The 14,975-nt window shown below is 51.0% G+C and overlaps 1 protein-coding gene across 1 annotated transcript in view; it reads left to right on the forward strand.

Moving 5' to 3' along the window:
• Positions 1-1,342: 1,342 nt before the first annotated feature.
• The window catches only part of LMX1A (LIM homeobox transcription factor 1 alpha), a 167,255-nt gene continuing 153,622 nt past the window's right edge, over positions 1,343-14,975 (forward strand). Inside the window, exons 1-3 of the mRNA XM_002914171.4 lie at positions 1,343-1,414; positions 2,168-2,270; positions 4,496-4,682. Coding sequence (XP_002914217.1) covers positions 2,195-2,270; positions 4,496-4,682 — 263 coding nt within the window. The 5' untranslated portion in view covers positions 1,343-1,414; positions 2,168-2,194. The remainder of the gene's footprint in view (positions 1,415-2,167; positions 2,271-4,495; positions 4,683-14,975) is intronic.

Here is a 14,975-nt window from a genome sequence, read left to right on the forward strand (position 1 = left end):
TCTTGGAAAGTATAAAGCAGCATTCAAATGTAAAGTATTAAACTCTTTGCCCTTTTCCCTTGTTTCCCTGAAGTCATATTCTGTGTTTGGCTTGTGGCTGCTGGCAGAAAGCACTTATAATGGCTAGCGGGGTCAAGGCCCCCCGAGGGCATGGGAGAAAGAGCTGCCAGCACTTTTTCTTTAAAAAAAATAAGGAAGTGGTCCTGTCCTTGGAGAAGGGAATAAAAAGTGCTGGCTATGTGGCATCTGGCCGGGTCAGGTTCACTCTGCCAAATGCCTGGCAATTGTAATTCAGTTCCCTTCAGGTTAGGAATTGAGGGGTCCCCAGAGAATCCTGCTGAACTGACCCTTCCCGTGGTATTCACTCTGCTCCCATTTTCCTCACCTGTAATATTGGGATAATCATTGCTTTCACCTCATAGGGTTGCTGTAAAGATGAAATGAGTTAACTGTGTAACCAAGCCTGGCACATAATAAAATGTTCGATAAATGTTAGCCCGCGTTATGATTTATTTATTGAGTATCCACTTGGGGCCAGGCACCATGCTAACCTCCCGGAGCACACAGATGATTAAGACCCTGTTCCTGCTCCTGGAGGGGCTAAAAAGTCTACCACTGGAAGCTAAGGTTGGGAGGTGTAGGGAGTTGACATTTCCCCCCAGTACTTTGCTCCCCTAAGTATGCCCCCTTCCTTAGCTGACTCAGTGTCATTGAGGGCTCAGGGTCTGGGGAGTCAGATCCTACCTAGTCTCTGCCAGGAGCCCGATTCAAGCTTTGGCCGTGGCTCCTATGGCCTCTGCACACCCCATCCGTGAACGGGTTTCCATCTGAAACAGTGAAGGGGTTTCGAGCCCCGTGGAAGTTGGGAACTTTGCGGGAGCCCCGGCTGACCGAGAAGGGGACTGAGGAGCTCGGTGCCGTGGGGGCCCGCAAGCAACCACACTCCCGCCAACAGCTTCCTGGCGCTTCCGACGGCGCGGGAAGGGCTGCGGCGCTGCTGTCGCCTGCGGTGGCGGAGAGCGGCCGGGGACGCAGCGTGAGAGCGCCGCGGTGCCGGGGGCGCGGGGGGCACGGGCGGCTGTCCCGCCGGCGCGCCCTGACAGAGCCCTTGCACGTGGAGGGGAGGAAACTTTGCGTGCCTGCGAGGCGGCCGCGGCGAGCTGGGCAGCGCAGCCGAGCCGGGAAAGGGAGCTCGGCGGCCGCTCCAGGGGCGCGCTCCCAGCCCGCCTCCCCGCGCACCCCACCCCCCCTCCGCCGCGCGCCGCGCCGCGNCCAGGGGCCGGCGCTAGCTCGGGCTCCCTCCCGGCCGCGCAGGCTGCAGCCTCGAGGGCCTACGCCGCTCCCTGCCGCAGCTCCCCGCGGCGCCCGGCCGCTTCCTCCCGCCCCTGCCGCGGGGAGCGAGCTCGCCCACCAGGTAAGGAGGGCTGCGCGTTCCTGGGCTCCGGCTCGGGCGGGCGTGTTTCGGAAAGTTGATTTGAAATGCATCCAAGAGCGAGCAGGGCCAGCCACGGCTCCTCCCCGAGGCGACTTCTTCGCTCCTGCAGACGTTCCCGGCACCAGCAGACCGGCTGGAGGACCGCCCCGCGCGCCCCCAGCAGCTCTCAGCGCCCGGGGTCCGCGAGCAGGCGGGCGCGCTCCGGCTCGCTCTCTCGGCCCCGCCTGGGCCGGGGCAGGTGAGGGACGCCCCGGACCGGTCGGGGCGCGGGCCGTAGACCTCGCAGTCCCGCGTGCCTGGGCCCGGCCCCGCGAGGGGAACACCCACTCCTTTCATCCCAGTCTCCCCACGTCGCTGGGTTCCCGCAGAGTTGTCCCTTGGGCCCGAGTTAGTATAGGTTAGGGCGGAGTCGGACTCGGGAAACCTGGGACTGAGGACGGGGTGAGGGTGTGTGTGTGTTGGGGGGGGGCAAGCGAAGGAGAAGCGCAGTTGGGGGGCGGAGGTCTAAGTACAAAACTCGTTGACTTCAAGTGAAATCAGATCAGTCAGAGCAGTTCGCGGTGACTCGTCACTCTCCTCCCACCCCACGTTTCTCTTGGCTGGACTGTACCCTCCCGACTCATTCTGGTGACCCTGGACACTCCCTCCGCTCTTTCCCAGGAGTGTGGCGGCTGTGGGCTCCCGATCCCAGAGGGCACGGACCCCAGAAGCATCGTTTCCTCTCCTCTACAGGTCCTCCCGGCCCGGCCCGGCCCAAACATGCTGGACGGCCTGAAGATGGAGGAGAACTTCCAAAGCGCTATCGAGACTTCGGCGTCCTTTTCCTCGCTGCTGGGTGAGTGTTAAGGCCGTGCGCCCCGGGCGCACTTTTCCCACCAGACCCCCAGCTCTGCAGCCCAGCTCTCCCGGACCCGGTCGGCAATAAGGGAGCCAGGGCCCGAGTCCGGCACTCAGTTGAGCCGACGCTCCGTCTGTCCGTCAGTCCCCGTGGGTCTTTCCTACCTCAAACCGACAAGCCGCCCCAGGCCTCACGCGCTGGGCACCAAATTCCCCAAAGCCGTGAGGGGCGGGCGAGATTGCTCGTGGGCGTCTGAGTGGCAAGTGATTAAAAATACCCAGGGCTGGATTTTTAATCACGGAGCTGATCGACATCTCGTAAACGCCTCCCGCTTCTCGGCCGCCTAGGGGCGAGGATAGAAAACCCGAGGCTTGAAGGCGCCCAAGTTCGAGGCAGCTTCTCGTCCCCACCAACTCCAGCCCCAGTCTCAGCCTCGGGCCCGGTCGAAGGGCTTTTCCGGGCCGGTGGGCAGCGCAGCGCGGGGATTAGCCCGCACCGCAGGGCCCTCACTTCGGTTTTAATTAACTGGAGCCGGACCTCGAGGCCAGCGGGTTTCCCCCCTGCCTCCCCAATCCCTTTGCAGCGACCGCGGAGGAGCCGCGAGCCTAGGGCCTCGAAAGGGTGTCCACACGCGCGGGTCTCGCTGATCTGGGCAAAGGATTCTCAATCCCACCTCCCACCCCGACCTTGGTGCTTCTCAGGTGTGGGCGCGGGTGTTTTAATATTTTAGCGGGAGGGATTTTCGTTTTGTCATTTAAACCTCTTGCCTCTTTCCGTCCTTCGGAACCGCTAGAGCGGGGTGAAGGCGATGAGACAGTTTGGCTGGAGAAACCATATCCAGAGAGGAATTCCCCCCTATTCCCTAGATGAAACGAAATCACGCGCACTGAGTTCCCCTCTTTCAACCACGCTTTCGGAAACTTCTCGACTCGGTGCAGCGTCGGAAGAACGCGGGGGCCTGAGGTGGCATTGCCCTGGCACGGAGCGCGCGCGACCTTGTGCCTACAGCGGGCGTCGCGGCTCGCAGTGTGCGCTCCGCCCAGCTCACGGAGGCTCCCAACGCCAGGGTCCTGGCCCTGAACGCCGAGACAGGACAGAACGAATAGACAATTTTACAATTGAGAACTATCTCGCTACTCTTCTTAGCCCTCCCTGCGTGCCCCAAGGCGACTGGCCCCACTGAGAAGCTGGTGGCAGGATCCCCCAAGGGAAAAAGCGACAGGAGTGTAGCAAGGAAATGGGGAAGGGTCAGGCCCTTTGGGACACCACGCGCAAGAGTATTGTTATCAGGGGACAAGGCCTTCTTTAAATAGCTGTGAAATGTGCTGACAAAGGCGGCCAAGCGTTCCCACATCCTAAAAAAGGGCACCCCTCCCCAGCAAAATAAAGGAACAAAGGGACAAAAGTCCAAGGGGTAGGGTAGAGAGCATTCCCCGTTTGCGTGGAGTGGGTTTGGGGTGGGTGTCGCTCGCACGCGCGGTAGCTGAGCGTGCGGGATTCACAGAATTCCCGCCGCATCTCCGCGCCCTGCTTCTTTCCTCTTCCCCTCCCCGTTTTGATGCTTCTTAATTATGAATACATCTACATACATATATATACATAAAATTATACGTGAAAACCCACCTGCAACTAGTACTACAGTCAAGGCGTAGCACTTTGGGCTTCATTGCTTTGAACAATACTGAGTTTGCCTGGAGCAAGTTGGTATTTTTCTGTACGCCTGAGACTTTTTGGGAGAAAATTAAAAATTTAAATGTTTTCCCTAAAAAAATACAACAGAATCGCGTTTTAGCCAAAGGAAAAAACCAATCCCCCCAAATTCTTTTTATAGACTCACCGTTTCATAACAGTCAAAAGAGACAAGCATAGTGATTTAATGCTTACGTGATAAACCTGGGAGCGCAAATTTATTTGTAGTCTGATTTTACTGGTTGTGCGCACATTTGCGCGAATACCTGGGTAGGTTTGATAATGAAGGCCACTTATTATTTCTGTCCCCTGCCCTGGTAGAATTTAAACCTTCCCATAGAGTTAATGTTTATTAGAAACAACACCTGGTTTGATTTTTCTCGTTCTCGGTTTGGTTGATTAGCGGGGGGCTTCCCAGGGTGGGGGCGCAAGGGAAATCGGCGGGCATGGAGTGATCCGAGCGGGTCCCGGCCAGGGTTGGCCGCGATGCTGGGCCGGCGCGGTTGACCGGAGACCGTCTATTGCTGCTGTAGGCAGAGCGGTGAGCCCCAAGTCTGTCTGCGAGGGCTGTCAACGGGTCATCTCGGACAGGTTTCTGCTGCGGCTCAACGACAGCTTCTGGCATGAGCAGTGCGTGCAGTGCGCCTCCTGCAAAGAGCCCTTGGAGACCACCTGCTTCTACCGGGACAAGAAGCTCTACTGCAAGTATGACTACGAGAAGTAAGTGATCGCGTCGCCGGAGCGCGGCCCCCACACGGGCACCAGCAGCGAGCGCTGGAGACTCGGTCCTCCTTGACCCCCACCCGCTTCCGGAAGGCGCGAGAGGCACCCGCGCTCCCAGGGACGCAGAGTGCCGGTTCAGTCCCAGGTTGTGGCCTGTTGCCCTCCCCCGGGGCGGCGGAGACATGCGCGGTGCGCCCTGCCACGACAGGCCCTCGGGGGCGCGAGCCACGGCTCCCTGCTCGCCCGGTGTGCAGCCTTCCCAGCTCCTACTCCGACGTGGCCCTTACCAGAGGACACACCTCTGTGGGGGCTCCGACCCGATCCGCCCCGTTCCCGGCTCTCCCCTTCCCTGGGGTGCCCCGCGGGCGGCCAGTGGCCCGCGTCGGCTCGCGGGGTTCCCACTCCGTCCTGGCCACGTGTCTGTGCCACCCACGCGCTTAGAGCCAGCAGCGAGGTTTCTGCCCGCACGGCCTCCGTCCCCTGTGCGCGGCTCCCGCTCGGCTTTGTCCACCGGCGTCGCGACAGACTGGGCTCTGAAATGGCGCGGCTGCCCCTCCGAGCTCCGCGCACGACCCTGTTTGCCATTTCTCTTACGGTCCCCGACCCCCCGCCGTTTCTCAAAAACCCTGGGGCGCAGGGGCAGTTAGGCCAGAAGCGGGGCCTGACCTGAGGCTCCCTCCTTCCCGAATTCCCGCGTGGGTGTGCGGTGCAGGCTTGCCCCGGATTCAGTTCTCTCCTGCCGACGTGACCGTTCTGGTGTGTTTGGAGGAGAATTAGGCGGCAAGTATTTAAGAAAGGAGTATTTGGAATCTAGATTTCTGTAATGCCTACAGCCTGGATGCGGCCGGTAGTGGGAGTTAGAAGGATTTCCTGGTTCTCGCCAGGCAGGCCCGGAGTTGCTTAGTGGGTCCTTGGAGAGGGAACTGCTTTTCCTCGTCAAAACGACTCGTCAGTAGGGACACTGACTTCGCAAAGCTGTGCACGGTCCTGAAGGCAAGGAAAGCGGCTGAAACGCAGGCCTCTCTTTTTGCACACTAGGATTGGTGTGTGGGTCCGAGTTGGACGCGCCTGCGCGCGCAGGAGAATTCCGCATTTGTTACTGGTGAATAAAAGAGCAGTACGTGGGGATAATCAAGGGAGGGGCCGTGTGCAAGAAAAGCAGTTCCTATCACGTTATTAAAAACACAGTGGAGGGGGGGTGCAGAAGTCTCCGTATAACCAAAAAACAAAAACACTGAGCAAGAATAGAAATACCTTCCTTTCAGTGTTGCCTGGGCTCTGAGGTTTACTGAAAACTGGCAAAGCGTTGATACCCAGTGACTACACAGGCGCACAGTTTTTCTGCCGCCCCGTGCTCCTTTACCGTCCTCTACTCGAATTTTGCCGTTCTGTGGAAGGGGTACTGGGCATTTTGAAAAGATAACTTTTCATTTTTAGCCCTAAAAAGAATGCATGTTCTGTTTGGGGCGCGTTGGACAATACAGAAATGAATAAAGAAATGAAAACACACGACCACTTCTCAAAGTGGTAATTATGGTTAACATTTTTTAAAGAAGACATGCCTGTATGTGTTCTTGGTTGTCTGTTTGTTGCCACAGTGTCTGAGTGAAAAGTGCAATTTTTAGGGAATTAAGCAGATTTTGCCCACAGAACTTCAAGTATCACCTTTGGATAAAGCATTTGGTTGATTGCTCGCTTTTTTCCCCCCGGTCTTGCTTTTCATCTGAAGGTTTTGGGATTGTGTAGACCCAATCTTTATCTTTCTGCTTATAGATTACTGAAATGTCCACATCCTTCAGGCACAACACTAGCGAATTCAAAAGTATTGGAGCTTAGGAAAGGATTTGGGTTGTGAATTTCTATTCTGTTTGTTAAAAAAAAAATCACGAATCAAAGAAGGCTTAAGGGTCAACACAGCTGTCTGGCCAGTCAGATCTTCTTTAAGGAAGTCAGGCTGTGTCAAGAGGGGAAGAAACAGTTGTTGTAAAGTACTTAACACAACAATGTCCTCTCCGTCTCAGCCCCTCAGGTTTGGCGGGGTTTGGGCTTATTAGGAGCCCACTATGGTCAGTTCTCTCTCACAGCTATTTCTGCAAAGGGAAAATTGCAGGGATCAACTTGCCAGCTGTTGGCCAGAACCAAGAAGATTTTGTAGAGGAGCGTGAGCTGCATTGTTCAGAGAGGTGTTGATGTTACAATGAGGGGTTTTAATTTTAATTTTAACATCTATTTCGGAAACACATGTCCAAAATGGTGTTTCTTGCACTATTTAGCTCATGGCACCCTATCAGCATGGGTCTGTGCCCAGCCCCTCCATTTTTTTTTTTTAAAGGATGGGTTTTAGTCTTAGTTTCTCCTCTGTTCCCCATCTCGATCCCATTATTTTTTCCAACAAAATGGGGTTTTCATATAATGAATAATTTTCACAGCATCAGTGTGCATGGTGGTTGCTTGTTTGTTTCAAAACCAGGCTCCAGACAAATTCCCTTATTGACCCAAGCTTCTCTGTGTAAGGCAGGGGGCTGGGTGATGAGAGGCTATGAGACCCAAGTTCCAGCTGCCTTCAGGGGGCTTGTAGCCTAACCCCTTTGCCTTCTGTATCCCCCAACTGTCCAGGATTTCTTAGAAGCCTCCTCTAAGTGCAGACAGAAATAGGTACTGCCTAGGAGTCCTCTGGAATGACTGGATCTTTGTCATCTAGAGGGATGTTTTCAGCTGCAGATAACATGAGACAGTCCCAGACAGCATTTTTTTCCTCTTGAACGAACTGAGTCTTTAAAAATAATTCTGCCCTTTTGGATGGATCTTTTTAAAATCTGAAGCCCAGACAAGGCAAATGGAGGGAGAGGAAGAAGAGCTGGAGGTGAGGTGATGGGACTGCGCGGGGGCAAATGAGGAAGCCCATCATGGAGATGCAGGTCAGGCATACCCTGCTCTCCAGATTCGCCAAGTTCAAATGCTATTCCTGCACATTAAGATGAAAGAACGTTATAGCTCACGTGCAGTCTTCGGTGAAGGGAAGAAACATAATATGAACAAAGCGAGTTTATTGCATTTATTTTAGCCATTTATAGGGACTGTGGGCAGTTTTGCATTTGAATTATTAGCTGCCTATTCGTGGTGTCAGGTGTCCAGCTAAAAAGTGAAAATTCTACTCTATCAGCTAGTGGTTACACCTTCTTGGTGTCAAGCACCAAATTTGTCTAATTAAAAAAAATGGAATTGACAGTGGCAGCTGAGACCCAGCCATCCATTTCAGACTTCAGGATGTTTTGTTAAATATTTGTCTCATGCACTATGACACCCTTAGGAGTAATTTGTCTTCTGATCATCCAAAACAAATAAGCATTTAAGGCCGGAGTGCAGAACACTGATTTATGAATGTCCACAGAAATTAAGAGCTGGAGGCGGTCTTTTCTGAGCATGACAGGTCATCAAAGAAAACTAACTAGTTAGGTGGGATGATAGGTTTACAGAATTGCCGAAGCTATGCCAAGTGATTTAAAACAGGGGGGTGCCACAGGTATGGATGTTTAAAAACTGGATTCCACTGTTTTCAGTGTTCCTAAAAGTGAGCAGACAACCAAAATATTTTCCAGCCTAGGGGACTTCTATTAATATAACTGTTGTTCCCTATTTAACTGAGTCCTCTGTGATCTGGGTAGTTTGGAGTTTTCCCTGAATTTGTTCCAAACAAATACTGTAGTTGGACTTCAGCTGGAGACAGAAGAGGCTGCTGAATTACGGGAATGCGGTAATACAATAGATAATTAAGTCTTCTGGAAGGGATCCCACATTTAAATCAAGTTTATATTGTTTCTTTCATGTGCCTGGCAGCTCGGTGCGTCAGCCTGGGCCCTCTCCCCTCACATGTGAAGTTTATCATTATCCCATAGATTGTTCTGGACATCCTAGGAGCAGAGTGGAATAGTTCTGCTGTCATCAGGGCTGTTCTCATAACATCACAACTCCCCACATGTCAACAGATCCCAGGCCTTGGGAGACCTTTCCTCAGAGGGCCAGTCCATGTTTCCCCCCCTTTCTTTGGGAGCAGACCAATTTTCCGAAGACAGAGACTAAAATGGGGCAAAGCGGATATCACATTTAGAGCTTTCTCCGTCTTGCCTTCGGCCTGCTGATTGGCAGCCCCTCGGAGAAAATGGCCGAGGTAATTATCTCTATTAGGACCAGTAATGAACTAATTCTGCATTTTATCAAGGTAGTGTAGGATGTGTGTGTAGGGAGAAGAATTAGTTAATTAGTTTGGTTTTATTACTGGGACATGACTAGGAGATCAAAATTGGGCACGCAGTTACCCCTGAAAGGGAGCCCACAGACGAAATTACAGAGGCAGCTGTAGATTTTTGCTGTACTTTATCTTTTGTTGGCCCCGCTCCTGGCATAATAAAATGTAAGGAATATAAAAATCAAACACAGCTAGGTAATAAATTGGTGTCTGCATTAAATTGCAGGGGGGGTTTAGCTCGGGATAAGCACCGTCAGCGGGCTGTGGCTGTGTGTTGGTGCAGGCCGACTAATCTCTTTTTTTATTTGAAGGGTGATTGGAAACAGTCCTTGCTCAGAGGTGTTTTCTCTTTTTATATGGATTGGTCCCTGGGTAGGACTTCCTTGGAATCTAAGACTTAAAATTTTGAAATAAAATTAGACAGCACAAGTAGATATTAATAGTATTCTGGGAATTGTCTGCGAACGTTGCTTTGCAGAGGACGGTTGTGGGATTCTTTTGATCCTTACATATATGGAGCACATTATAGAAAGTTATGTATCCAGTCCTGTTGTACGTACTATAGAGTCCTGGGACTTCTGTCATCTGCCTAGTATGGAGTTGCTTTTGCTTTCAGATTTCAGTGACAGGAGCTGTTCTGAAAGTTCATTGTTTGTCTTGCCTTTCAGTTTCATTTTTCTCATTTATAACTTTTGCATTCGCCAAAATACTGTTACCTTTTAGAGAGGCCTTGTCATCGTTGCTTTCTCATTCTGGAAAAATGTTTTTTTGGAGGTCACAAGCAGGTACTCTTTCTCTAATGAGAACAATTCCATTTCTTAAATTATCAGCTAATTAGTCTTTATGGTCAAAGAAATTATTTGGGTCACAGCATGTCGAAGTGAGACAAGAGGCAAAGATTTAAAATACTCGTTATATTATCAGAAATTTAGTAAAGCCTCTTAGGGTCCATGCCCATACAACATGTCATTGTTGAATCCCATTCACTTAAGTGTTAAGTACAGTTGTACAACTTCAGGGAATGAGCAATGTGCGGTGGATGTGCAATCACATGGAAAGATTTAAAAATAATTTCTGCCATAACTGTGACCCCTTAGCCTTATTTGAGCGCTTTTCAGTTTTTTTCTTTTCAAAGATCTTTCTAATGTGGATTTTTCAATGTCCTTTCACGTCTTCAGAGGGGAGTTCTTGTGGGCTGAGATCAGGAAGAGTGGGGGCCCCTGGGGTGGCGTGCCTCTCCTAGCCTCTGCCCAGAGAAGCAGGGTCCCTGTCCCGGAGGGCCCTGTCCTCTCTCCAGCAGGCCTGAGGCTCCCCCTAGGAACACCTGTGTTTTTCTGAAAGTCTCTTAGTGACATGCAGACGGGTTGTTGCCAGCAGCCCTTGCAGCTTTGCTGTGGGAAAGTTGGTGATTTTTAGGAGCAAACTGTAGAAAGGGTTCTGAAGGAAATAATATTAGAGGACAAAAGACATGAGGCCCTTCTCTCCCGTGTGCCCTGTTTTACTGGAACCTATAGGAAAACCAGCTTGGCATTTACATCGTCTCCGTAGTCTTTTTGACTAGCACGATGTGGGAAGTTTTAGTCAGTTTATCACAATTAGAATTAGTTCTGTGATCGCTGACCAACGCCGACTGCCGCTCTGTGTCTCTTTGTCATATGTTAAATGCAACCCGGCCAACCGCCTTGCTGAAACGAAGGGAACACCTTCCAAATGTCAAATTGTTATTTTAGTCAAGCACAATTATCTGTCTCTATATTTTTAACCAAGACGAAATTAATAAAATTGCTACGGGCCCTGGCATGAATTAGTGGAGGATTAGAGCTGCATCGGCTAAAAAGGAGGTGTAAACACTGTCATCTTGCTACGTGTTTGTTTTCACACTACTGAAAATAAATAAAATGAGACTTAGGGTGGGGATTAAGTTTCTTTTGGCATCACACAGCAGATTCGATTGGAATGCAGCAGGAACACTGAAGTATTTGCGAAGACATTAGGGACGGAATAAGACCGGGGCCTCCATCCGTGTCCCACCTTGTGTGTCTGCTGGGTCCCATCACAGATGACCCCATCTGGGGATTTAGAAAGAAGATTTTTAAAAGCTGCCTCTGTGCTGTTCTTCTCAGTTGGCGAACCGAGGCAGCCGAGTCCTCTGTGGGCTTGTCACCTGGCCGCCATGCTTGGATGAGCCAGCATTGAAGGAGACCGTTGCCAGATTCCCCATTAGTGAGCCATCATGTCACCACAACTAAAAATACAGAGTGGACTGTGCTCTTCCGAGCCCTGTAGCCGAGACTCCACGGGAGAGTCTTTCCCGATTCCAGTTTGGGGATCCTATTTTTGGATAACAGTAAATACGTCTGGCTTTTCTGACTCCAGTGTCTCCCCAGCCTATTAGATTGGTGTTTGATCATTGTTATCCGGTAATGGGCCGGCCCTGCTAGCTGTCTGGCCACTATGGGTCGGCCTACCTTGCCTGACAGGCCCAGTCAAACTCTGTGCATATAACAAATATCTTTAGCGTCCAGCATGGCTGGGAATGGACCACATGGTGTATCTGGTGCTCCCATCTGGCCCCCTCCCGTTCTGCCTCCCCCTCACTCCCCCGTGCCCTGTGGAATTCTAGTAACATGACTCTTGCCAGCATCAGATCTTACTTAAAGACCATCTCATCAACCGCCTCATTTTTCCACCAAGGCCATCCTTATGGACCATGAGGCCCCTTTTGATTTGCTCACGTGGAGGAAACTAATTAGTCTTCTGGATGCCAAAGTCCTGTCGCATGGCCCCCCTGTTACGGAGCAGGGCTTAGCTCAGTATTGGCAAGGGGCATACCCCTCCTGGTTTGCTTCATCTCTTGACCCTTGCTCTTTGGGGGACTGGTAGGGTCCCCCGAACATCTTCTGAGTGTGCCTGGTGCCCCCGTGGATGCCACCTTGTGTGCTGTCACTCTAGATGGATGTTTCTGGGGGGTGGGGGTCAGAGAAGCACCTGAGTCTGACGCTGTCACCGGTAAACCAGAAGGAGTTCTGATAGCATGTGAGCACACTGTGCATCCCCAACTTCTTGCTGCTTCTTCGGACATGGCGCTTGTCCAACCTGGAAAGAACCCTCCTCTATCTCTGGAGCACAGGTTCTGTGGCTGCGGTGGAAGGGATCTTTCCAGCAGCCTCCTCTCCGGTTCCATCGGCCCCTCCGCTACCCCAGCGCCACGCCTCGACTGCAGTTCTGGTGCCTCTCCCTATGGAGCCTCAGGAACCTTTAAAAGGATTTTTGAAAACAAAACAAAACAAAACACCCCCTCCTGAACTCCAGATTAGCCTCTTAAGCTCATTAAAGTTCCTTTAAATACCAAAATGTTGGGCTCCTGGGGACGATCCCCCAAACCATATTTTCATTCTTAACATTGTTGTCATTCACTGTGCAGCAGATTAAGGGCAGCTCCCTCTGGGCCCAGAAACGGTCCCCTCTCTCTCTGCAGGAGGGTCCAAATATGTCTTTGTTTGAGGACTCCAATAGCCTGAACCTAACTAAGTAGGAGCCGATGGCGGCTTGGCCTGGGGCCCCCAGCTCCATGCTGGAGAAGAGGTTGATGTCTTTGGGGGATAAGATGGGGCCTAAAATGGGGAATGGGCAGTTGAGTGGAGAAGATGCGGTTTGTACAGTTTTCAGGAGCTTGGTGTCCATGGGCCCTCTCTCAGTCCCGGTGATGGATGACTGCTCCAGTGGCCTGGATTTAAAGGACTGTCCTTGCCCTAGAGAGTGAGGCTGGCTTAGCAAGCCCTCTTTCTGGGACCCAGAAGAGATGCCAGAGCCCAGTTTCTGTTCTTCCCCCAGGCGTTGGTGGACCATGACAGTTCAGAGGTGGATTTTTGCGGCCATACCTGTCTTTGGCCCCATGCTGCTCTTCCCTTCACTTCAGCCTCTTTTCCAAGGAGCCTCCTTAATAGACCCACCCCCTCTCTGTCATTTCAGGCTTCCTTTCCTAAAGCTGGCTCTTGAGGAGAGCTTTCTGGTTTTGACAGTGGAACAAATCCTTTTTAACATAACCATCGAGAGTTTTCTCCCCTGCTGCTGGCCCCCCTCGCCCCAGTCTCCTCCTGCCCCTCCTACATTGTAGCAGGGATTCCTTTGTGCATGTGTTCCTGGTACACAGACGGTGATGGCTGAAATCTTCACAGGGATACAGGCACAGCTTCTCAGAGATGAAAACCAGTGGGCAGTGCCGTGAGGTATACTTTGGAAACCCAAGGAGGAAGAACATTCCAGAAGACCCTCCCTTGCATTTCTTTAGCCAGAGTGTTGCTTGGTCCCTGTGCCTCTCTTTCCCTTGGGGCTCTATGTACCCAGCATCCCTAGATTCAACCAGAACACTAGTTATACAACCCCCTTTTCAAGATCTCAGCTCGGTCTTGTCTTCTTGCCTATCTTGTGCTCTGAACCCATCTCTTGACCTTATAAATTTCATATTATCTTGTGTACAGGATAGAGCCTGGTCTTAGCTATCTGTCAAATTGGACAGGATATTATGAAATAGTTCTCTTGGGATGTACCTGAGAATGTGGTGTTCTTTTAAAGATACTTTTTAACTCGAAGGGTGTTCAGTCGAAAAGGAATGACTACCTAACAGTAGAATTTGAGGTCCTAGAATGGGACCAGTAGAGGAGATAATTTTGGACAGAATGCAAAAACCACTTTGTAGGGGGCTTTCCTGTTTGGTTGGTTGTGGTTTTATACCCGCTCCTTTTCTTCTGGGTTCTGCTCTTGGTTGGGGTCTTTCATTTCAAAAATCCATATCCATAGATGGAAGGGGTTGGACAGGTGGGTGGGGTTGGTTTGGGCACTGCGTAGCTCCCTCCATTCCTGGAAAGATAACTGGAAACACACGTCCTACTGTCAAGAGATGTCCAAGCCACAATTTCCTTATCCGTGCAAGGGAATATGCTAATAACCTCCTACGGTTATTGTGACACTTGACTAAGAAAATGAACATGAAAAGCTTTTTGGTAAAATACAGAGAACTCTACAAGGTTGGGTATTATATTTGTTTTTTTATTTCTATTTGAGTAAAAGAATTTAGATTCTCAGGAGCTATGCATGATGACTCTGCATAGTTTTAGTGGTTTAGAGCATAGACTGTGGACACAGGGCGTCTGGGATCACATCCTTGCCCTGCTGCTCACTAGCCATTTCCTCGGGCAAGGGTCTTACTTTCTTAGTGCTGGTTTCCGCTCTCTAAAATGGGGGTAATGATAGTACCAATCTCCTAGGGTCATTTTGGGTTAATATTTAAAAAGTGTGCAGGTCAACTCTTGGCTCGTAGGAATTTCCATAAAAGGACATGTTGAAAAAAATGTATCCTTTTCCATTTTCTTTTTTCTTTAGAAGATTTTATTTATCTATTTTTGTGTGTGAGAGAGAGAGAGACAGAGAGAGAGAACAAGCAGAAGGGAGGGGCAAAGGGAGAAGCAGACTCCCTGTTGAGCAGGGAGCCCGATGCAGGACCTGATCCCAGAACCCTGGGATCATGACCTGAGCCAAAGGCAGTTGCTTAACCAACTGAGCCATCCAGGCGCCTTCCTTTTCCGTTTTCAAAGAACCTTCGCATGTATTATCTTTATTGGACCTCACAACAATTTTAAAAATTAGATAAGGAGAGGTGTTTTTCTCCCTCTGCATTTTATAGCTAGGAAACTGAGGCTCAGAGAGGTTAAGAACTTGTCCAAGGTCACGCTGTTGGTAAAGAGGGAAGCTGGGATGCAGTCCCCAGCCGTGGACTCCTGGTCCAGTGGCCTTTCCTCTAAATCACACCATCTGCTGCTCGAATTCTGGTGTTCACACCCCAGTGAGATCACAATTCTCAGTTTGTCCTGTTGAACCAGCTCTTGGAAAACAAGTCCCCACCTGCTAGATACTTGAGCTTTCAGGCAGCCTTCTGACGGTCAGCTGTTTATATATTCTGTGGTTTTAAAGGAAGATTTTTGGAATTGGGGATTGCCTGAGTGTGTGTGTGTGTGTGTGTGTGTGTGTGTGTGTGTGTGTGTGTG

The sequence above is a fragment of the Ailuropoda melanoleuca genome, chromosome 8 (genome assembly GCF_002007445.2).
Source record: "Ailuropoda melanoleuca isolate Jingjing chromosome 8, ASM200744v2, whole genome shotgun sequence".
NCBI classification, from domain to species: Eukaryota; Metazoa; Chordata; class Mammalia; order Carnivora; family Ursidae; genus Ailuropoda; species Ailuropoda melanoleuca.